We start from the raw sequence: 24,341 nt of genomic DNA on the forward strand, positions 1-24,341 counted from the left end.
GCCTATGATACTAGCACTTGGGAGACAGATACAGCACAGGAAAATTAGAGGTTCAAGGTTATCCATGGCTACACTGCAAGTTTGAGGCCAGACTGTTTCTGAGAACTTCTGTAATCTGCTGAGATCTCATGGCTCCCCCTATGACAGCACACTGGTCCTCCTGTCCTTCAAAACACACATCTGGGCTCACTGTGTCAAAAGTGTCCTCTGGCAGATCTTCACATAGTTTACACTGCCATTTCCTCTGGAATTCTATTTTTTAGTTCAATTTCTTAGCATCTCTACTAGTAGGCCTTTCATTCCCCAACACCTGCCCTTGTTTTGTTTTTCTTCTTTGCACCACCCCAGATTTTGTAACCATGATATATACCATATCTGTTCTGGCATCTTTCTTTTACTAGAGTCTAGATTCTAGCACAGCAAGAGAGTCCATTAACATAATGGAATGCAAACATGTGGGCTACACTCTCTGAGAAGCAGTCACAACCTCAGCTGACTAACCAATCAGTCTCCCTGCACAAAGTGCTTGCTACACCAAACTTCCTTAGCTTCCTGTTACTATAAGAATATGGTCCAGCCACATTATTCAAATAGTACATCTGAGTTATATGATTTAAAAAGAATAAAAGGGGGTATGCTGTGTAGGGATTTAGTTCAGTGGAAAACTGCTTGTAAGGGAGGCCCTAGTTTCAATCTCCAGCACACAATGAGGGAAAGAAATAAAAAAAGAGCAGAGCAGAGCACAGTAGAGTAGAAGAAAGGACTCAGGGCCTAGTGTATTGACGAATATCTAGGCTAGTGCATTGAATAGTTATACAAACAACAGACTCCTGTGATATTAAGTATCACTTAATGTGAGCATTAACCAGAGCAGGAGGTGCCTGCTCTCTTGTCTCTATCCCCTCTACAATGACCATGTCTCATTTGTCATTGAATGCTAAGGAGCTGAGAAAAGTGCCTGGCCACAGTTAAGAAAAGTCACATTTATTGAGAGAAGTTTCAAATAGGGCACATAATTGGAAATAATGAGAAGAGCAGAACTGCTTGGTTGTTCCAAAGCAGGAAGATGTTCACTAATCATCGAAGCAGCCAAGACAGGAAATCAACTGACCAGCTGGAAATGAGTGACTCCAATGGCACACTTCTCATTCATGTCCTTCTGGTGTTTGTTCTGTATCAGACACTCCATCAGGTCCCCAGAATCTATCTGGTTGTCTGCCACATCCTGGGAAAGACAGTACACATTTACACTTTATTTGTAATTATTAACTATCAATCTATAGTGCCATTCATAAAAAATGTGAATAGGAGTGACTCTAGAAACCTTCAAAAAAAAATAAATACATCATAAGTTCTTCAAAAACAAGCTTGAGAAGCCAGGAAAGATAAAAATTCAGCAGAAAATGCAAGAAGCAACAACATCTACTGTGAGGACTATTACTTATTTCCTTCTATGATGCTAGCAGCAGCTTTAGGGATAATAATACCTGGCTGTCAGATCTTAAGGGTTACTCCACTCATACAATTTGGGTAAAAAGAGAGTAAGAAATAAAGTAAAAGAAGTTACTTGGCATTGAGGTATAACAAAGACAGCTAGAAAGGGAAGCTACTATCATTGCTAACAATTCCTGAGAAGCAACTTAGCTAAACCCTGGATTTTCTCTCTTGTATCTTTTCCTTTAAAACATTTTTAAATAAGTTTTATTTTTTTAAAGATTTACATATTTTATGTAATGAGTGCTCTAGCTGCACGCACACCTTTACACCAGAAAAGGGCATCAGATCCCACTATAGATGGTTATGAGTTACCACGCGGTTGCAGGGAATTGAACTCAGAACCTCTGGAAGAGCAGCCAGTGCTCTTAACCTCTGAGCCATCTCTCCAGCCCCGGTTACCTCATCTTATAAAGTCACCTCACCCACTGCTGCAAGTCACACACCTGCTCATCTGCAGGATGAGCTACTAACTGCTGGAATCAATCTCTACAATCATCAGGGCTCCCCAAGCTGTTGGCCCCTTCCTCAATCTTGTTTACAGTTGCAACTTTCACTTTGCTAAAGCTGGTTATCATTCAAGAGTAGTTATGTTGATGACAGAAGTGAACCCCACACCTTTGAGGCTCAAAGTCTCATTGAATGTGGCTCTGTTAGTAATCTGTTTCCCCCAGACATCACTTACGTGGCAAAAGTTCTGAATTATAGGCTCACAGGCTCTCATCAGCAAAGCTTCTATTTGGATATCCTGTAGAAGATAAAACAGATTAATCATTCTGCTTTATAAAAGCCAAGCATGGAGGAGGCTATACGGGTGTGTGTGTGTGTGTGTGTGTGTGTGTGTGTGTGTGTAAATAAAACAAACAAAAAAAAACCCCAAAAACAAAGAAAGGGGAGATGAAATATTTGGCAATATTACAGCATGCAAATTCTTTGGAGTTTTTATTATCTCTGTACTTCTGAACAGTATTGTCTATACTTATGACGCTTTTTAATCTCATGTTTTGAATTTTAGCAGGTTTCAGGATATAATAGAGATAAACACATGTATTCAGTCTCTTGTGTATAAACTGGAAGTCCCAGGACTTTATTAAGCATACAAATAGTACCAAATGACCTTACTAAAAGAGCTTTAGGCATAAGAGACTATCACTGCTTAGATTGCTTTTCAATGTGATTCAGAGACCTGAAGTGCAGAAGCCATCTTTTCTCAAGTGAGAAAAGGTCTAATAACTGATAACTGAAGAAAAACCAAACAGCTAACTGCATAGATAGTTTCCTGGAGCTGTGACTGAAGGGGTCAGGACTCAGCACAATGTGCTTCTTTATAAAGTAAATAGAGAAAGATTGATTAGGTTCTTTTGGCTGACAAAGAATCTGTACTCTCAAGAGTAAGGAAACAAAAGAGCTAAGTAATAAAGACCAGGCTGCTGGCAGCACCTCTCCCCCAGGGAGCTACTTATTACTTACCTCAGACTCTAACTCGGTGAGGTTGCCCACTATATCTCTGCATTCCACAGCTAAGTCATCAAGATGATCCTGGAGGCACTCAAGCTCCTGAACATAAAAAGGCAACCCCTTGGTGTTCAATCGTGTATGCAAATAGGGGAAGGTAGGACACTGTGTCTGCCTCCTTTGTACTTGCCTCCCTTTTGAAACCACCTTACTAAACATCACAAAAGCTTTATCTGATTAAAACTAACATGTACCCTGTTACTTGATGTAACACAGTAGTTGAGAAGGCCAAGTAGTACTCTAAGCCATCCAAATTCAGAAAGCTAAAACTTACAAGTGCAACAGGAACTACCCAGGTACCTTCAAACTATAAACTTCAGCAGGCTATTAAAAAAAAAAAATTGATATGTGAAAGTGGTTTGCCTACATTCATGTGTGCCACTTGAATGCCATAGGGCAGCAGAGGCTAGAAGAGGGAGTCAGATTCCTTGGAATCGGAGTTATAGATGGTTGTAAGCTACCACATGGGTGCTGGAAATTGAATTCATATCCTCTAGAAGACAATCCAGTGCTCTTAACCGACAAGCTAGTTTCTCTAGACCCTTTAACCACAAACCAAAACCTTAAAGGGTATTTTGTCTGGGCTTTAGACACTGAGCCGATGCTGCCTTATATACAGCCTAACTATTCACTTCCTTTTAGCTGCTTAGAATTTTAAGTATAGTACCAGGTCTGTTGCTGGAGTTTCTTGTCCTGCCAGGTCCCACAGCCACTTCAGCCCCAAATAAACACATGGATGCTATATTAATTATAAAATTGTTGGCCGATGGCTAGGGCTTCTTATTGGCTAGCTCTGTCTAAACTATTAACTCATTTCTATTAATCTATGTATTTCCATATGGTCTTGGCTTACTGGAGAATGCCCAGATCTATTACTCCATTGGCACCTCTCTGCTCCTCTCCCCAGCATTCTCCTTGTCTCCTAGTCCTGCTATTGGCCAATCAGTGTTTTATTCATCAATCAAGAAGAGAAACATATATACAGAAGGATATCCCCCAACACCAGGTCACTCTCCCAAAGCTACCAAAAACTACTTCTCAGCAGAATGCTCTACTAAGAGCTCAGATTCAACATACTGACCACTCTTCCAGGAATCTGTTTTAGACTTAGAATAGGAAGACAGGAGAAGGATTGGAGGAATTACAACAGACAGAATTGGAGAGGGGATGACTCAAAGGAAATGCATCAAATTTCTGCAAGTAAGACAAACAGATAACAAGAAAAACTTTATCCATGGAATCTATTCTTAGGTTTAGTTTCACAGTAATGGGCCACAATGTAGTTGGGGTTTCTGAAAATTTACCTTATAGAATGGTGTGAAGAAAACCTTTTCTGGGATTCTATATCAACACATTTGTGTTCTTGTTATATTAGACAGAGGCAGCAGAAGGCTAAACTATACGCATTTTCTAGTCATAAACCCAATTAGAGCAGGCTCAGGAAACAAGTGATGAAAATCATATTCTTGCAGCCAATAGCCTTGGTAAATAATTATGTTATTTCTTAAAATGTCCAACTCCAGCCAAGTGGTGGTGGCTCACAACTTTAATCCCAGCACTTGGGAGGCAGAGGCAGGCAGAGCTCTGTGAGTTCTCTCATGAGTTCTTGGCCAGCCTGGGCTACAGAGCTAGTTCCAGGACTACCAGAGCTGTTACACAGGAAACCTTTCCTTGAAAAACAAAAAACAAAAACAAACAAACAAGAAAAAAAAAAAAAAAAGAATGTCTAACTCCAACAGGACACTTTTTTGGTATGTTTCTCTATGGGACCCAGCAATTAGGGATGCTTATAGAGGCTTACATAAGGGCTTATTTACAGAAGCATGGGCAATTTATGAGTGTAAGCTCCTAGCACAGAACACTCTAAGAGCTATAACAACGTTTTTGTTTTTTTTGAGACAGGATCTTACTATATACACCAGACTGGCCTTAAACTCACAGAGATTCACCTGCCTTTGCCTCTTGAGTGCTGGTATTAAAGGTGGAGTCATGACTGGCTGCAAAAGCTATCTTTGTTATCTTGTTTCTACCTCCAAACTGTTCTGAGATTAAGGGCATGTGCTACCGCTTCTAGTTGTGTATGACTTTCAACTAAGTGGAAAATTAATACATTTCCATGCATCTTTTACAACTGTCCTAGGGTAAGCACATTATCTACTGGTGCACCCCAAAACATTTACACATATATATCACAAAACTCTCTTGCAATCACAAAAGGACTTAATGCAGCCCATAAATGTTAGAAAATAGAGTTAAAAACTAGAAAACAAGCCAGGCGTTGGTGGCCTTTAATCCAAGCACTTGGGAGGCAGAGGCAGGCGGATTTCTGTGAGTCTGAGGCCAGCCTGGTCTCCAGAGCGAGTGCCAGAGAAACCCTGCCTCGAAAAACCAAAAAAAAAAAAAAAAAAAAAAAAAAAACCAAACAAACAAACAAACAAACAAAAACAAAAACAAACAAACAAAAAAACCCTAGAAAATAAAATGAGTTAAAGTGAGGAAAGAAAATGGAAATATGCTAAGGAAAATGGAATGACTAGTACAAAAAAATGCCTACCACATATACTTGTCATAGCAGGACACTCTGGCTCTAAGATTTCTTTCTTTCTAAAAATTTTTAGATTTCTTTTAGTTCAAATACATAAGTGTTTTTCCTAAATGTATATATGTGTAACATGTGCATGCCTGGGCCTTCAAAGGTCAGAAGGAGACATTGGATCCCCTGGAACTGGAGTCACAGATAGTTGTGAGCTGCCGTGTAGGTCCTAGGAATTGAACCTGGGTCCTCTGAAAGAGTAATAAGTGCTCTTAACCTCTAAGCCATCTCCCCAGTCCCCTTGGTTCTAAACATTACACAAGAGGGAAAATAATCAACTCTAATAATAAAGAAACCATAACATTAAAGCATATGAAAAATATAACTATTCTTACATAAAAGCAAAAAAGAAACAAAGAAAACTCTCTGGTGGGTTTCTTCTAGAAAGAAAACTGAAAATATAATAGATCATACAAGCAAACATTGAGATGGACTTCATGGGTACTTTACATTAAATATGAGCCACTAACATTATGATTAGAGAAAGCAAATGGAAGCTCCATCACCAACCTGCCCAGTCTCTGTTTTCTCACTACACCATTTCCCAAGGTCTATCAGGCACTTATCCTGGAGGGCAGGATCCAGCTTAACATCCATGGCACGCTGGTGTAGGATCCTTTGTACTTCAGCTCGGCATTCTCGTGAAAGCTACATAAGAATGAGCAAAAAATTTAAACACAAATAAATATATAAAGTCCCTAGACAGAACAAATCTCTTATCAGCAAACTAATAACTAGCCCTGTAGTTTACTTCCCAAACTTGATACCAAATTATATTTTCTAGGATAAGAAGTGAATGCTTTAGGGAGTTGCTGGAGGAAGTTCACAGTTCTCCAAGCAGTTATACAGTCAGCACTTTCCATTAAACTATATACATGGTGTCCTTTTCTGACAGTACCTTAAAAAAAAAAAAGTGAACTAGATCCATTCAAAGTAGGGTTTTGTTTAGCAACATTATCTTGCTACTCTCTGAGTATAGTAAAATACTAGATATGATTCAGGCAAGACTTATACATACATGGTGCACACAGGTAACAACAACATCAAATACACATCCAGGGCTGTATATTATAGGCAAATTATGGAGAATGAACAGAATACTAATACTTTTAAATGCCCATAAAAAACACATACCTGTGACAAGGACACAGATGTAATGCCTTAGTGGGTATGGGTTTCATTTTATTTTTTTAAAAAATACATCTATTTATTTACTTATTTGTTCCTGTGTATATAGCAGCTGAGCAAGTACCATGGCACATGTGTGGATCAGAAGACAACTTAATAGGCGTCTGTTCTTGCTTTTTATTACGTGGGCTATGGAGGCTGAACTCAGGGCATCAGGCTTGGCAACAAGCACATTTACCCAGAGTCAGGCCCAAGAGGTTCCCTTTTCGAGTCACACAATATCTTGACACTATTTGTGCAATACCACTGATTTTTTTCCTTTAAAGGGCTAATTTTATGTTCTGTGAATTTCGGTTCAATCCTGTAAAAGTATGTTGTAAAGTCCCACAAGGGGCATGGCGAGGTGGTTTAGTGGATAAAGGGACCTCTGCTGAGCTTGATGATCCCTGGGGCTTACACGGTGAAAGAAGAAACAAACTTCTGCAAGTTGTTCCTGGCTTCTACATGTACACCATGACAAGTGTCTGTGTATGTGAACATAAAATAAAAATGTAATAAAAAAAATCTAAAAAGTTAGCACAAGAGATTCTACTCTATCTTTATTTACAAGAGAAAGAGCCTTCTACTGTTGTGACTAGCCAGATACCAGATATGGGAACATCTGTGGCTAATGAGAAATACTATGTTTTCTGATAGAATAAAAACTAGAATAAAAGATTGGGCCAGGCTTTTAGAAATTAAAGAGTGATACTTTTTAATTGTATCTCCTGGTTCTGAATCCTAGACAGTTACACTAGGCTCAGCAGGGTACCTGTACTCAGGAATGTAAAGTTATAAAATAGCTACATTCAACCGTGTCTCAGAATGACAGTAAACAGCATATCTGTGTGGTACCAGAAGACAGCTAAGTTCGCACAAATATCTCACCAAAGGGTGGCAACTGGGGCAGGAAAATGCCAAGAAGCTGGTACTGAAGCTTGTGCTCCAACTAGTGCATTGCCAGAGAGATCTCGTTAATACAAAGCACTTGTGTTTGGCTGCCAAAGGCAGAAGTCTAGAAAACCATTTGCTAAAAGCTTCTAATGGATCTTTAAAGCTAAATAAAGTTAGAACAGCAGAATTTAATTGTCCATTTGTGATTTGTACTTTGGAAATTTAGAGAGCAAACCTGGAAATGTTTCCCCATATACTTTGTTTAAAACAAACAAACAAACAAAAAACCCAACCCACAGAAAAGAAGCTGGTGGACAATTGTACCAGAGTGATACTCACTGAATGATTATGTTTCTAGTAGGACCACACCCTCCCATCCCACCACATACATCAGAAAGGCTTACTTGTGATGACAGACACCAGAACAATAGGTAGGAAACAAATGGCATTAGGAAGAAACCAAGGCAATCGCATACCCTTCTTCCCTGTTCTTCTGTACGGTAGGCATGTCTATATAAGCAGGAAAACACAGCTCCAGGGGGCATAAGTTCACTGGTCTCATTCCAACCATGGGTATGGCAAAGGCGAGAAGCATCTCCCTGGCACTTTCGGTATAAAACAGGGTCCAACCTAGAAGGTTAAGAGTGAAAGAGAGCACTACTTCCTATATTGTCCTTCTCATACATGCTAAGAGTCTTTGCTATTGTTTGTTTTATTTTTTTCTTTCTTTCAGACAAGGTCCCATATAGCTCAGGTGGCTTTGGAGCTGCTATGTAGCTGTGGATGAACTCTTGGTTCTCCTGCCTCCACTTGCTAAACTGGGAAACGAGGCACAAGCAGCCACACTCCACTCTGAATGCTAATCATAATGACACAACAGTCATTGTATAAAAAGTTGTTAACCTTCATACAAAAGATATCTAGTTTCCCCCAAAGATGTCATTCTGAGTCTGTAAGGTACCTATTACTATAAGACTCAGCAAGCCAGGCAACAGAGTAAAACTAGGTTTGTTGTTAGCCTAGGCAATCTTTCACTATGTACTTTTTCCTAGGATGAATGCAGCGCAACTCTATCAGAGGCATTAGCTCTAATAAGATCAGGAAATGACAGGTCAAACAGTCTCCTACTCAGAATACTCAACAACAAAAATGTTCTCATCATCTTCTTATGGAAGATAAAGTAATGGATTTTTAAATTTGCTTGAAAATTGCTTATCAAATTATGTAAAGCATTTAACTTTGAATCATCTGAGGACAGTGGAACATGTATGAACCTGCTTCTTTGCTTCAGTCAGACCAAGGGATACCTAATTGTTCACATTCTATTGTCAACTGTAGGGAGCCCTATTTAATGGCAGGAGAGGATAGTATTAAGCTTTTAAGAGATTATAAAGCACATTTTTGATCACAGGAGAAAGAGTTGAGAGGAGGAGATGCCACTGTCTTAACAGCATCAAGTTACTTCAGTTCAGATGGCTTGAGGAAGCTTGGAAAAACTATCATCCAATTTCCTTTGATCTTTTCCATACCCATTTGTTTATTTGAAACAGGGTCTTGCTATGTAGTCAAGGGCAGTCTTGAACTTGCAATAGTTCTGTTTCAGTCTCATTTATATACACATGCACTCATGTGCCACAATGCCTGGCCTTCCAGACTAATCTATAAAAACCTCAAGTAACCTTTTTCCACTGACACATGTGAACAAAACATAAATTAATCATCAAAAAAGAGTAAAGACCATAGTACAGTGATTTAAGCAAGTTAAACAGGAAGCATCTGAGTATGGGAGGCAGAAGCAGCAGTAGAACCCAGTGTCAGCAGGCACTGCAGAAGGAAAAGAAAAAAAAAAAAACAGCAAGCACAGGGCTGGGAGAGGGCTCACAGGTTAAGAGCACTGACTGCTCTTCCAGAGGTCCTAAGTTAATTCCCAGCAAACACATGGTGCCTCACAACCATCTGTAATGAGATTTGGTGCCCTCTTCCGGTGTGCAAGCATATATGCAGACAGAACACTTTATACATAATAAATCAAGTGACATTAACTAAAAAAAAAAAAAAAAAGCACAGAATGAAGAGGTGAACAAAGCCAAAAACTACAGTGATTCTGTATGTAAACAGGAAGAGAGCACTCCCCTATTTCATCCTTTCTTTTTATTTTGATAACAGGATGAGAGGGGGATTAAAAAAAATCTAATTGTCATTTATGTACCATTCTCTTTTTAGAGTCAAAACTGAAGATGCTCAATGGGCGTTGGTGGCACACGCCTTTAATCCCAGCACTTGGGAGGCAGAGGTAGGCGGATTTCTGTGAGTTGAGGCTAGCCTGGTCTCCAGAGAGAGTGCCAGGACAGGCTCCAAAGTTACACAGAGAAATCCTGTCTCGAAAAACCAAACCAAACCAAAACAAAACAAAAAAACCCCCCAAAAATGAAGATGCTCTTGCTGTCTGCAGGGGTACTAGGACTTATTCTCCCAATAGATATTTGTGGTATCAGAAATGGTTTGAGTGCAACTTCCAAAGTAGTGGTGACTAGGGATGCTTGGCATCCCTACAGACTGGCAGTGGGTTGACTCTGCTTTATATACTGCTCTACAAGTAGTAAGAATAGGTTTTCTGGGGGTTGGAGATAGTTAGCTATCCTAGAATTTGAAAAGAACTTAATTTGTTACTGATTATCATAAAATATAAAAGTGGGATATGGGGACACAGCTTAGTAGAGGAGTATATACTAAGTATGAAGCTCTGGGTTTAAAAACACATGTGGGGGCTGGGCGTTGGTGGTGCACACCTTTAATCCCAGCACTTGGGAGGCAGAGGCAGGCGGATCTCTGTGAGTTCGAGGCCAGCCTGGTCTCCAGAGTGAGTGCCAGGATAGGCTCCAAAGCTACACAGAGAAACCCTGTCTCGAAAAACCAAAAACCAAACCAAACCAAAAAAAAAAAAAAAAAAAATGCCACACATGTGGGTGGTGAGATGGTTCCATGGTTAAAGCACTTTATGGTGCAAGCCTGGTGACCACAGTTTGATCCTCAGAGCCTATATAAGAGTGGAGAAAATGAATGACTCCATCAAGTTGTCCTCTGACTCCCACATGTTCACTGTGGCAAACAAACTCACACACATTATGCATAGGTACATACTGCTAAACTATTAATTCTTCCCCACATGCACACCCATCCACTAGATACTGACCACACAAGGAGACAGAATAAGGCAATGCATTCCTCTGGTTGTAAAATACTCACTTCCAATCCCGAGAGATAAAATACTGCAGCTCTAGGAGTCGGTGTTCACAGTCTTCTACCATTTTCTCTGTATATAAATGTTCCATCAAACATGAAAGAATCCTGGCCATAACAAGGTGAAATTAATTATAATGAAAGAAACATTCTGATGACAGGCTCCAAAAATCTTATTTCAATACAGTATTTCCCTACGGTGACATGATTTATTTTTCTGAGATTCACACAAATTAACTTAACTTTACAATAATTATTTCTTTTACCAGCTTTAAGTCATTTTGCACTTCAAATTCTGCAAACATAAGATCTATGTAGCAGCTTTGTTTTTAATCATTTACTATGAAAACTTTCCAATTTATACAAGAGTAGAAAATAGTGTACTGACCACTCTTCCTCCCTGGACCTCCTGTGAACCTATAACCAAATTTGTTTTAACTCAGTGTCTCTTGCTGATAATCAAGGTAATTCTCAGTAATTCTCTAAACTACTTCTCTAAAATTTGAGATCATTATCATATCCACAGCAACAACAAAAGGCAAATCCTTCATTTAAAATAAAATCCTGTGTTCCCCCCTCAAATATTTTCAACTAGCTCATGTCTTTTTACATGTTTGTTCAAATCAAGACCTAGCAAAAGGCTACACAATGTACATAATCAAAGTGCTGGGGATGGAGAGATGTGTCAGTGTTTAAGAGCACTGATTGCTCTTCAACAGCTCTCAGCTCAATTCCCAGCACCCCCATAACTGCTCTGGTTCCAGGGAATCTGATGTTCCCTTCTAGACACTGTGTTTTACCAGGCAAGCAGGTAGGTCAGACATGTATGCTGGGAAAACACCATACACATAAAATATATCTCCTTCTTTTCCCCTGCCCCTTTTCTGTTATTATACTATAAACACCCTTAGTTTATGTATGCACGTACACCTCCTTTAAATATAAAAAGCTTTTAAGCAAGAATTCTGTTTTAATTTCCTATTGCAACATGAGCAGTGGGAGCTTTCACACAGAAGAATGGTAATAAACCCTGACTGCATTCACTTTATTGTTAGGCACTGCTATAAAGAGTTATGTAGCCAGCAGAGGTGACTCATGCCTTTAAGACCAGTACTCAGGAGGCAGAGGCAGGCAGGCAATCTCTGAGTTGGGAGCCAGCCTGGTCCACAAAGCAAGTTTCAGGAGAGCCAGGGCTATACAGAGAAACACTGTTTAGAAAAACTAAAAAAGAAAACAAAAATCCTAACAAACAAGCAAAGAAATAAAGTTATGTAGAACAGGAAACCTGTTCTTATTTGCAATCTGTTTTTAGGACCTGTTTTCATATCATATGGAATAAAAAGAATGAAAATCAAATATTTTATATTAATTTGAGCATTTAATTAGCTTTTTGATATCTTGGATAAAATGCTACTATTCAGTTTGCCTGTGGCCATAGCTTCTAAATATTGCATCTTGTCTTTGGTCTCAATTATGATCAACTGCTTTCTGATGATTTTCAAGTAGCCAATGTTCAAAAGGATGAAAAGGATAGAGTGCCAGTGTATAATGTCACTTTATCCTGAGTGCTTCTGCACTATAGGAAGTTAGTCAGTGACTAAGAGAGGTCCATATATGCCCAGACATTGTCCACAAATACCATCACAGCTCTGGGTTTAGATGTCTCTTTATCATGGATGAGGCATATCAGAAGTCTCAATTTCAATAGTAGTTTTAACAAAAGTTTGGTATGTGTCCCCGTTCAACAAAATTTCAGTCAAGATGTTAAGCTACTCAAAAGTAATTAAAGGGAATGTTCTTTGTGCTGTCAAATACAATACAATACAATATGGATAGTGCTACAAGTAAGAGAACCTACATTGGGTCTCCAGATCGTATGTGTTTGCAGGCTGTCTGTATTACAGATTCACAAGCTTCATTCAAAGCTCGATCAATGCGGTAATCTGCTCCAGGGTCAGTCTCCTGAATCAGTGTCTGAAGCTGGGTTGGAAAAGACAAAGTAAATTAGTCCCAGAGAAGAGCAAAGCCATATCATCAGACGCTCAGTCCAGCATATCACAACACAATCTAAACAAGGCTCTACAAATGTTACTGGCCCAAGTTGAAAAGCTCTGATGGAACATTTTCCAATTTTTTCTCTACTTGCTCCAAGTTATCTTTTCAAAAAAATCTTTTTTTTTAAAGATTTTATTTATTTATTATGTACACAACATTATGCTTCCATGTATATCTTCACACCAGAAGTGGGCACCGGCTCTCATAACAGATGGTTGTGAGCCACCACGTGGTTGCTTGGAATTGAACTCATGACCTCTGGAAGAGCAGTCAGTGCTCTTAACCTCTGAGCCATCTCTCCAGCCCCTCCCAAGTTTTTCTTTTGAAGTCACTGTGGTACTTGCATATTTACCTGGTTTGACCCTTCACTGGACATCTGAAAACAAGTCTTTACAATATGCCTATACAGGCTGCCTCCTGACTAATCAGATTTCTCAACCTGCTGCTTAGAAGGAAGCCAGAGTTGAAATGAGCAAAAGAAAGCTCTAAGTAGAGACCAATTTGATCCTAGCAAAGCTATAAATTTCACCAAAATGACATTGGTACATAACAAGTACATTATGTTTTATTAAGGCAGATGTGAGGGATTTCAATTAATTCACAGCTGGAATTAGAAAACAAGAATGTGTTGGGCAGGTGATGGTGCACACCTTTGATCCCAGCACTCAGGAGGTAGAAGCAGGATGATCTCTGAATCCAAGGCCAGCCTGATCTACAGAGTGTGTTCCAGGACAGCCAGGGAACTCAACACAGAGAAACCCATCTTGAAAAAACAGACAGACATACAAACAAAAAACAAAACAAAAATAAGAAAAGAAAACAAGAATTGTTATAATTTTTTACTTTTTGCCAACTATATTTATACCATAAGAATCACAAATGCTTGCTGTAAAGCACCGGAAACAGAATACATTCTATTTGATCTACTTTTGCTTGGCCCATCCTTTATTGTGGAATAAAGGCAGGAAAACAGGCACCTCAGAATGGAGCACCGAAGAAACTGGATCAGAAGACCCAAGTTCAAGTAATGATTCTGCTCCCGTGTAACATTAGCTTTGAGAACTTGACAGGTTCATCTGACTCTAGGTTTTCATACTACCTCTATTTTTCCTGCATTTTTATTTTATGAATATGAGTGAATATGAGCCTACATGTGTATCTGTGCAACCCATGAACATTACAGCACCTGGAGGCCAGAAGAGGGTGTCAGATCCCCTGGGAGTAAAGCTACAGATGTTTTAAGGAATAATGTGGGTGTTGGGAAATGAACTCAGATTCTCTGAGTTCATGCTCTTAATTCCAGAGCCATCTCTCCAGCCCAACACATTTTAGTCCTTTTAACTGGAGATTTTTTGTCTTGAGTTTCTGAGATGGGATTTCTCTGTGTAGTCCAAACCATCCTGTCACTTGCTCTTTAGACCAGGCAGGTCTTGAACTCAGAGATCCACCATCCTCTGCCCACTGAGAGCTGGGATTAAATGTGTGTGCTCTGGCCTTAAACTGCAGATTTTAAGAAATGGCCAAGTGTGGTGGTGTGCATCTTTAACCACAACACTCAGGTTGCAGAGACAGGCAGAACTGTGTTGAGTTCAAGGCCAGCCTGTTTAGAATGAATATATACATATATCTCAAGACATACACAGTGAGATCCTATCCCCAAACAAAAAACACACAGATAGTCAAACAAAAATTAATAATACATGAAAAAAGGTAAGGTAAATTGCAAAGCATTACAGAAGATTGTTATTACTACAGATGGGTGGCATATGGGGTTGTGGAATGGAAATCCTTTTTTTTTTTTTTTTTTTTTTAAATTTTTTTAAAAATTTATTTATGATGTATATAGTGTTCTGCCTGCATGTATGTCTGCAGGCCACAAGAGGGCACTAGATCTCACTACAGATGGTTGTGGGATACCATGTGGTTGGTTGCTGGGAATTGAACTCAGGACCTCTGGAAGAGCAGCCAGTGCTCTTAACCTCTGGGCCATCTCTCCAGCCCCTGGAGTGGAAATCTTAAACAAGAGAAAGAAAAACAGAAAATTACAACCCTTACTGGTTTAAGTTTTTTTTACCTCCTTAGGAATTGAACAGTTTTTGGGTTCAGAGGTTAAGAGCATTGACTGCTCTTCCAGAGGTCCTGATTCAATTCCTGGCAACCACAGGGTGACTCACAGCCATCTACACTGGGATATGATGCTCTCTTCTGGCATAAAGGTGTACATGCAGATAGAGAACTAAAAAACAATCAGGGGCTGGGCCACAGTGCAGCATACCTTTAATTCCAGCACCAGGGAGGCAGAGGCTCTCTGAGTTCAAGGCCAGCCTGGTTTACAGAGCAAGTTCCAGGACAGCAAGGGCTACATAGAGAAACCCTGTCATGAAAAACAAACATACAACAAAACAAAACAAACAAACAAAAATGGAAAAGAAAACAAACTGAGCTAGATGCTGTCATGAATGTCTTTAAAGCCAGGCCTTGGGAGGCAGAGGCAGGTAGATCTCTGTGAGTTCAAGACGAGGCTTGTCTACATAGCAAATTCTAGGGCAGCCAGCACTATATAGAGTGACCCTGCCTTAAAAAAGCAAAAATAAAAACAAATAAGCTGATGTTATGTTGTGCATGTATTCTGGCTCCTAGAATTAAAGAAAAGCTTCAGAGAGAATATGCCTGGAGAACAGACTGTGCAGTCATCCCTGATGTGAGAAAGCAAGGGCTGAACTCCATTAGTCATAATCCAAGATAACTTAATAGTTGGTGATTGTAGTATTTGGAGGAGCATATATTCATTAACATAATAATTATCCATATGCTTTATAGCTCAGTACTTGCTGATGACTGTTAGCAGGTCACTAAATTAATCCAAGCAGAGATGAATATAATTAATGGTCAATTACAGGTATTGAAGTCTGCTGTGCCAAGGAAGAAAACTTTCAAACTGAAAAGAAATCTACCCAAATTGCTTTAAAGCATTCATCAGTTTAAGGATGGATAGCATAGATGACTAAGGAAGACTCTCTCCCTTTGGAGAAATGTCTTTAGTTTTATGGGGGTGGGGGGAAGCTTAAAAAAAAAATCCATACAATAAAATGAAGTGTTTCTAAGTTTCCTAAGCTAGTCTTAATGTAGTCAAAACCACGATTGTGGCTACCCTCTGGGTTTGGAAAGTACTGTTTCTGGGCACAAAGGGTGATGTGGGTGGTACTTATTTATCTTTGAAGCTGAGTCACTAGTTCTTTCAACAAGCTAACTTTCAGAAAGCCTGGGGAGTGAACTATGTAACTTACAAGTTGAGTCCAGTCTATTTTCTTTTCCTGAACACTTTACAGCAGGTGTAGGCTGAGTAGAGATAAAAATCATCCCCCCCCCCCCCACTGCTTCCTTCCACAACCTTTCTAGATGGAATTAAGGATGAAGCAAATGCAGCAGAGGCTGTCTCCTGATTCACCCTGGACTGTAGCCAGGCGGATTCATTGGCCTGGAGGGCAACTAGGGCAATTGCCATCAAGGAGGACTACAGAGGAACTAATCTCCAACAACTCAGTCCACAGTAGGTTCCAGAAGCTTTCCTTCTAGCTGATTTTTCTATTTTAGAGAAGAGGCTACAGTTGCCTTTTCACCCCACCATAAGATGCATTATGAACTGTACAATGTTGTCTACTCTGGGTCAGTTAACAGAAGCTAAGGTGAAATTTTACTTCATATCCAAAGCTTATGTAAGTTTGTGTTTCAGACTACTAAATCTTGTTACAGACCAAAATTCTGCTTTTTACATGATTAGCTAAAAAATAAAATTCAAGTATTAGTTTTTAATAAAAGTGCCAAAAAGTATAAAATGAATTGTGGTTTTCTTTCTTTTTTAATAATTTATTTTTATTTTATGTGCTTCGGTATTTTGCCTGCATGTATGTCTGTGTGAGGGTGTCAGATCTTGGTGTTACAGGAAGTTGTGAGTTGTCCTGTGAGTATTGAGAACTGAACCCAGATCTACTGGAAGAACAGTTAGTGCTCTCAACTCCTGAGCCATCTCTCCAGCCCCAAATTATGGTTTTCTAAAGTGATGCTTAAGTTATAAAACTAAAGTATCTTTCATGCTTTAGCAGGGCGGTGGTGGTACATGCCTGTAATCCCAGCACTAGGGAGGTAAAGGCAGGCAGATCATTGAGTTTGAGGTCAGCTTGGTCTACAAAATGAGTTCCAGGACAGCCAAAGCTGCTACATAGAGAAAACCTGTCTTGAAAAACAAAACAAAAAGGGGAGGGAGCTAGGAGAATGAGAAGGGGAGAAGAGGAGGGGTGAGGAGGACGTGAGGGAGCAGAAAGGTTGAGTTGGGGGAAGAACAGAAGAAAACAAGAATGGAGATACCATAATAGAGGGAGACATTTTAGGTTTACAGAGAAATCAGGCACTAGGGAAATGTCTGGAGACCTACAAAGATGACACCAGCTGACAATCTAAGCAATAGAGGAGAGGCTACCTTAAATGCACTCGCCTGATAATGAGATTGATGACTTACTTATATGCCACCTGATAGCCCTCATCCAGCAGCTGGTAGAAGTAGAAGCAGACACTCACAACTAATCACTGAACTGAACTGGAATCCAGTTGCAGAGAAGGACGAGTGAAGAGCAAAGGGGTCCAGACCAGGCTGGTGAAACCCACAGAAACAGCTGACCTGAACATCGGGGAGCTCTTGCTCCCCAGACTGACAGCTGGGATACCAGAATGGGACTAATTCAGACCCCAGGAACATGGGTTTCAGTGAGGAAACCTCAGAAATCTATGGGACCTCCTGTAGAAATTCAGTACTTATCCCTAGTATAGGTGTGGACTTTGGGAGCCCATTCCATATAGAGGAATACTCCCTGAGCCAAGACACATGGGGGTGGGCCTAGGCCCTATCCCAAAGGACATGACAGACTCTGATGACACCCTCCAGGGGGAGTAGGGTTTTAGATAGGGGGAGGTGGGAGGAGGGGAAGGAGAGGGACCTGGGATTGACATGTAAAACAATTTTGTTTCTAATTCAAATAAAAAAAAATCTGCAAATAATAATAATAATAATAAAATAAAACAAAACAAAAAGTATCTTTCATGCTTCATAAAGGGGAAGTCATTGTAAAGGGAGTTACTGTTGTATTTGGTATTCTAAATTGCACAAGAATTTATTATCCAATAAAAAGTAAGAAACACGGACAAAGTTCATGAGACAAAGGCACTATATTTCGTTGACTCTATATTATGATCTTCAGTTATTGGATTGCTTATGAACACTAGATTGAGAGTCTCTTTATATTCTCCCAACCACCTCTACATCCTTCCCTGTAAAGTTTGGAGCTGGTGAAAGACCTTTCTATTCATAGTTGCCCTGGTTTAATTAATAAAGATAGCGTGATTCTGAAAATGATTCAGGCTTGTGGCATATAACTAAAAAAAGAAACTGCCAGAAATTTTCCATTCACTGTCAATTCTCAGTTTCAACTCAAACTTGTTAAGACAGGCAAGTTCTCTTCTACTAACAGGCTTCCTTGATTTTGCAGAAACTGATTTTCCTTTATCCTGTATTTAGTTATCCAATCTGGCAAGTTCTTTAGAAGCAGGAAAACAATACATTGTTCTTTATCCAACTCCAGAGCTGTTTTTATTGATTATGATTCAAGCTTTGTTGTGTAGCAACTTGTATATCCTAATTAAAACCTGCTCACAGGAACAATATTTGTGTCTATCATTAGTAACTCATGCTGATTCTGATGTCAGAAGTACTCCAGAGAAACTGCCTGACAGGTAAAGGCTCCTTGGCTGATAAATTGTGACAGTAGTTCTGACTAGTTTTATGTCAACTTGACACTTGGACTCATTTGAGAGAAGGCAGCCTCAACTGAGAAAATGCCTCCATAAGATTAGGCTGTATGTAAGCCTGTAGGACATTTCCTTAATTAGTGATTGATGTCAGAGGGCCCAGGCCATTGTGGGGGGTGCCACCCCTGGGGAGGTGGTCCTGGGTTCTATAAGAAAGTAGGCTGAACAAGCCACAAAGGGCAAGCCAGTAAGCAGCAATTCTCTATTAGCCTCTGCATCAGCTTCTGCCTCCAGATTGCTGCTTGAGTTCCTGCCTTGACTTTGTTCAGTAATGAACTATGATGTGAAAGAGTATTTAACATAAACCCTTTTCTCCCCAGGTAGCTTTTGGTTATGGTGTTTCATCACAGCAATAGTAATCCTAAAACAATAATCAAGGTAACAGCAGAAATATTTTGCCTTACCGCCTGCTGGCAGTTCATTCCAAGGTTCCCTTTTTCACCCCGAATTACTTTCATCAGACAGTGGAGGGTTCGCCCTTTGCGATGTAATCCAGAGCAGTGATGTTCAATCTCCCCTCGGCAGCTCAGGATGATCTCAGGGCTCAGAGAGAAATCTTCCATCAGCATACGTCGATAATCTAACATCTCCCCTTGGCACTCACTGCTCACTTGTCGCCCTATGTTAGGGGTAAGTCACACAGTTAGGAAAAGTAAGCTTGAGGACCAGTAATCTCTACACATTAAAACACAATTTTCTGTCTGGGAAAAAAAAAAGGCATAATCTTTCTGGATAGAATTAATATGTACATTGAATGCTTAGAACTTGGTAAAAGCTTCAGCAGCATAAAGCAAACAGTCTCCAGAGACCCAGGTTTATCCTGCAGGATTGTATATTACAGAGCTTATGAACTAATAATACAAATGTCTTGCCAAAAGAAGTCCTTTTTTTTTCTTTCCTTTTTTGATGTGGGGGTTGAACTCATGGTTTCATTCATGTTACATAGCACTTAGCCACTGAGCTACATATCCACAGCCCCAGATGTCTTATCAATAAGAAAATTATTAGGGGCAGTAAATAAACCCAGAGAACAATTCTTATTGCCCTAAACAGCTAAAGTTGGTGGAAAAAAAGACTATCCTTCACATATTCACAACATGTCTTTGAGCTATAAATGTGATCGTTGAAAACTGAAAAAAAGCAACAATACCCACTCCCACTCTGCCAACCTAAACATGTAAGTTACCCAGCCAGTTAGTTCAGTGACAGTCATAATCTAAAGTCAAATCACTCTGACCTAAAAGTCATGTAGTATGTAAACCCACTCTTCTAAAGAACAATTCAGAAGTCATCCTACAAATTAAAAGGTCTGAAGGAAACTACTAATTAATTACAGATACAAGAAGCTTCAGAATGGGAACTGGGAAAGGAGTGCAGAGGGGTAAAGGAATAAGCATCACCTCTGTGCACAGCTGACTCCAGGCACATCAGAAGGTAGGAGAGCCTAGCTTCCCGGGACCGAGGAAGGTTTTCCACATTACATCGGTATTTCTTCAAGTCACTCTTACAGGATTTGGCCAATGAATAACTGACTTTATAGTCCTGGGCAATGAGCTTTTGGCGTGTAGTTAATGCTTCTCTACACTGAGGAAAGAGTGTAAGGAGAATGAGACCACTTAACGTACTTCAGCTATCTGAGAAGCATAATCTCAGAACCATGCTTGTCAGCAACTGCACTTTTTACCAAAATGCCTATCTCTAAGTTTGTTTAAAATCTAGTTCTAGATGAGTTCTAGGACAGCCAGGGCTGTTACACAGAGAAACCCTGTCTCGAAAAACAAAACAAAACAAAACAAAACAACAACAACAAAAACCCAACTGGTTCTAGGGTCTGGAGATAAGATTCAGCAGTTAAGAGCACGTAAATCCTTCCACAGGACCCAGGTTCCATTCCCATCATCTACATGGTACCTCACAGCATTCCATTAAGTCCAGTACCAGGGATTCTGAAGCCCTCTTCTAACTTCTGCCAGCATGTACATGGTGCATATACATACACCCAGGAAAAATATTCATACATAAAAAATAATAAATAGTGCACTCGGGAGGCAGAGGCAGGAGGATCTTTGTGAGTTTGAGGCCAGCCTGGTCTACAAGAGCTAGTTCCAGGACAAACTCCAAAGCTACAGAGAAACCCTGTCTCGAAAAACCAAAAATAAATAAATAGATAAATAAAAAATAAATATAGTATGAAAAGACTTAGGAGTAAATCAATGGGAAACTCTGGAATCTGGTGGTGAACTATTAGTTAACTGTTGCTTGAAGGGCAGCATATAATGCTTGGTGGGTAGTAATAGACTAAACATGACACAAAGTATTCTTTCTTCTTCAGCCATACTCCTGGTATAAATTTCACAACATAACTGAAGCCACAGCTGTTATTATAATTGGATATTCTGTTGAACTGAACTTTCTATTTACTCTGAAGACAATAAATACTTCAGCTATATAAAAAAGCAAAAGATGGGTTGCAAAATTAGTTACTTTTCAAAGTGTTAAAAAAGATTCTTGTATCCATATAGTGATAGGACTAATGGTAATAAGAACATTTAAGGAGGTAATACTGAAAATTAAAAAAACTGACTACCTGTGAAGGATATTAGTGTGGTTAGCCTACATTACCTGAGTATGCAGAACTGACATGAATGTTCTGATTTTAAAATTTCTCCAATTTTACTCTCAAATGACTTCTCACTGTTTAAGTATCACAATTTGAGCTTCATTGCTTGCTTTAAGACAAATATATTTTGTTGTTTATTTTTTAATTTATTTATTTACTTTATGGGGGGATAGGGTTGTACTACAACATGTATATGGAGGTCAGAGGTCAATCTGCAAAGGTTGAGTTTCTCCTTCATCATGTGGATTCTGGGATGAACTCAGGTCATCTAGCTTGGCAGCAAGTTCCTTTATCCTCTGAGCAATCTTACCAGGCCTTACTTGCTTTTTAAGATGGAGTATTACTATGTAACCAGACTGGCCTCTAACTTCAGATCCTCCTGCCTTAGCCTTCTAAGTGAGGGTATCACAGTCATATGCCTCCATACTAGGTGCCCAAATATACTTTATGTACATAAAAGTGTCTCAGCTCTGGAGGGAATATGCTTTATCATTCATTCATACCTTAGTAAAGTCAGTTCTGTGGATCCATAGATTGGAATTATTTTGGAAAAAGAAAATTGTGTTTGTAGCAATTATATACAGATGATCTTCTAGTCATTATCCCCTAAACAATATAACGTAGCAACTATCATCCACATTATGTGAGGTATATAAGTATTCTCTCTCTCTCTCTCTCTCTCTCTCTCTCTCTCTCTCTCTCTCTCTCTCTCTCTGGTTTTTCAAGACAGGGTCCCTCAATGTAGCCCTGGCTGTCCTGGAACTAAGTTTGTAGATCAGGCTGGCTTCAAAATCAAGAAATTTACTTGCCTCTGCCTCCTGAGTGCTGGGATTAAAGAAAGGTGTTTGCCAAAACCACCCAGGATGTGAGTTATTTTAAGCAATCTAGACACTTAAAGTTCACAGGAGAATGTACATAGGTTGTTATACACACAGTATGCTATTTTATATAAGAAACTTGACTGACCACCCTCTGATACTTGGTGAGTATGTGGGTGGTGTTTTGAAACCACAAGACAACTGTGTAATAGAGTTTGATGAAAGCCAGGAGTGGTGGCATATGCTAATCCCAGAACTTGGGAGATAAAAGAAAAAGGATCAGGACTTCAAAGTCACCCTTGGCTCCATATTGAGTTTGAGGACAGTCTGGGGTATGAGACTATGTTCCAGAAACAATCACCCAAACCTAAGCCAAAAAAGAAACAAAAGTTTATTGAAGCATTATGAATTAGTAAAACAATAGTCCCTTCAAAGTGGTACCTTTTCACTCATGGATTCTTCAAATTTATGGTTAAAAAGGCATTTATATACTCTTCCTTCACCAGCTTGTGTCTGTAAGATAAAACATACACATTATTACTATTAGCCAAGTAGTTATTCTATGATATTCCCAGTCTTATACAGAACCTTAACTAAAAATTCAAAATGGCAGGCAGAAAGGGAGGGCATACAGGTGACTCAGTCCTTTGTTGAGATCAGTGAAGTGTATACAAAGGTAACTGCATTCAACCCTCCTCACAGAAAAAAAAAGAAGGAAGCAAAGGAAAGAAAAAAGTAAGGAAGCAGGGAAATGTAGATAGATAGGGATGAAAAGTTGTCTCATGAATCAACAGGCTCCATCCAAGGGTAGGGTTTTAAAGTTAGATAACATTGTTTGTTTGTTTTGAGACAGGGTTTCTCTGTGCAGCCCTAGTTGTCCTGAAACTCTCTAGACGAGGCCAGCCTCAAATTCACAAGATCCACCAGTCTCTGCCATCACACATGGCTACCAGAGCTTTAGCCATAGGACATTAATAGGACTTCCTGGTAAGCAAAGATTCTTATAAATAAAACAGATTTCCATTTTTTTTTGGAGATAGGGTCTCTCTACATAGTCCTGGCTGTTCTGCAACTCTTTATACCAAGCTGGTGTCAAACTCAGAGAGATGCAACTGCCCCTTCCTCCTGAGTGCTGGGAATAAAGGTGTTTGCCACCAACACACTGCAGATAAAATAGGTTTTCAAGACCTAAAATTGTGTGTAGCATGCCTTTAATCCCAGCACTCGGAAGACAGAGGCACATGGATCTCTGTAAGATCAGCCTGGACTACATAGTGACTTCCAGAACAGCCAAGGCCATATAGAGAGAACCTGTCTTTAAAAAAAAAAGAACTGAAATTACAAGATGAGAGAAAGCAGAAAGTGTTAAGACTGTCAGAAACAAACTTAGTTAGATGTTATATCTTCAACACTGAGCAACCAATACTATTTTTTGTACCTTGGGACTAATTCCATCTTCTACTTTAGTGGCTTTCCTATTTGTGATGGTGTATTTCATTCTGGAATACAGTACTACAGATACTTAAAAAGAAAGGAAAAACAGCTTCATAGTGACTCACATTTTCACAAAAGCGCTCCCGATCATCTCGGCAAGCAAAATACAAATGCCGGTCTAAATGAAAGTCATCTGAGGACAGCTCAGCCACACGGAGAATAGCTTTCTTGCAGAGTTCAGAAACTTGAATCTTGGGCTCTTTTTCTTCTGCTTCTTTCACCAGGCCTTTTTCCAAACAGGACACCACCTCACCTTGTGAATGTGCATCCTAAAATAGCAAGGATATTTTAAAACTTTCACCATATAGAGATTAAATAAACATTTGTTCTTTAAAAAAAGTAAGGGTGTGTGTGTGTGTGTGTGTGTGTGTGTGTGTGTGTGTGTGTGTGTGTGTGTGTGTGTGTGTGTGTGTGTGAGCTAGAGAGATGGCTCAGCAGTTAAGGAACACATTCTGGTCTAGCAGGGGTTCTGGGTTCAATTCCTACCTCTTATGTTGGTGATTCATAATTGCTCTGAACTCCAGCTCCAGGAGATTCAAAGCCTCCTGGACTCCATGGGTCTGTGTCTCTCTCTCTCTCTACACACACACAC

At 39.6% G+C, this 24,341-nt stretch overlaps 1 protein-coding gene across 1 annotated transcript in view; it reads right to left on the reverse strand.

Moving 5' to 3' along the window:
- Nucleotides 1-24,341, reverse strand: part of Glg1 (golgi glycoprotein 1) — a 97,826-nt gene that overhangs the window by 13,786 nt on the left and 59,699 nt on the right. Inside the window, 11 exon segments of the mRNA NM_001244273.1 lie at nucleotides 1,112-1,225; nucleotides 2,180-2,242; nucleotides 2,965-3,051; nucleotides 6,113-6,250; nucleotides 8,140-8,293; nucleotides 10,910-11,011; nucleotides 12,762-12,883; nucleotides 19,222-19,436; nucleotides 20,218-20,401; nucleotides 22,697-22,768; nucleotides 23,815-24,018. Of these exon segments, the coding sequence (NP_001231202.1) occupies nucleotides 1,112-1,225; nucleotides 2,180-2,242; nucleotides 2,965-3,051; nucleotides 6,113-6,250; nucleotides 8,140-8,293; nucleotides 10,910-11,011; nucleotides 12,762-12,883; nucleotides 19,222-19,436; nucleotides 20,218-20,401; nucleotides 22,697-22,768; nucleotides 23,815-24,018 (1,455 nt within the window).

Source organism: Cricetulus griseus, chromosome 3, assembly GCF_003668045.3.
Source record: "Cricetulus griseus strain 17A/GY chromosome 3, alternate assembly CriGri-PICRH-1.0, whole genome shotgun sequence".
NCBI lineage: Eukaryota > Metazoa > Chordata > Mammalia > Rodentia > Cricetidae > Cricetulus > Cricetulus griseus.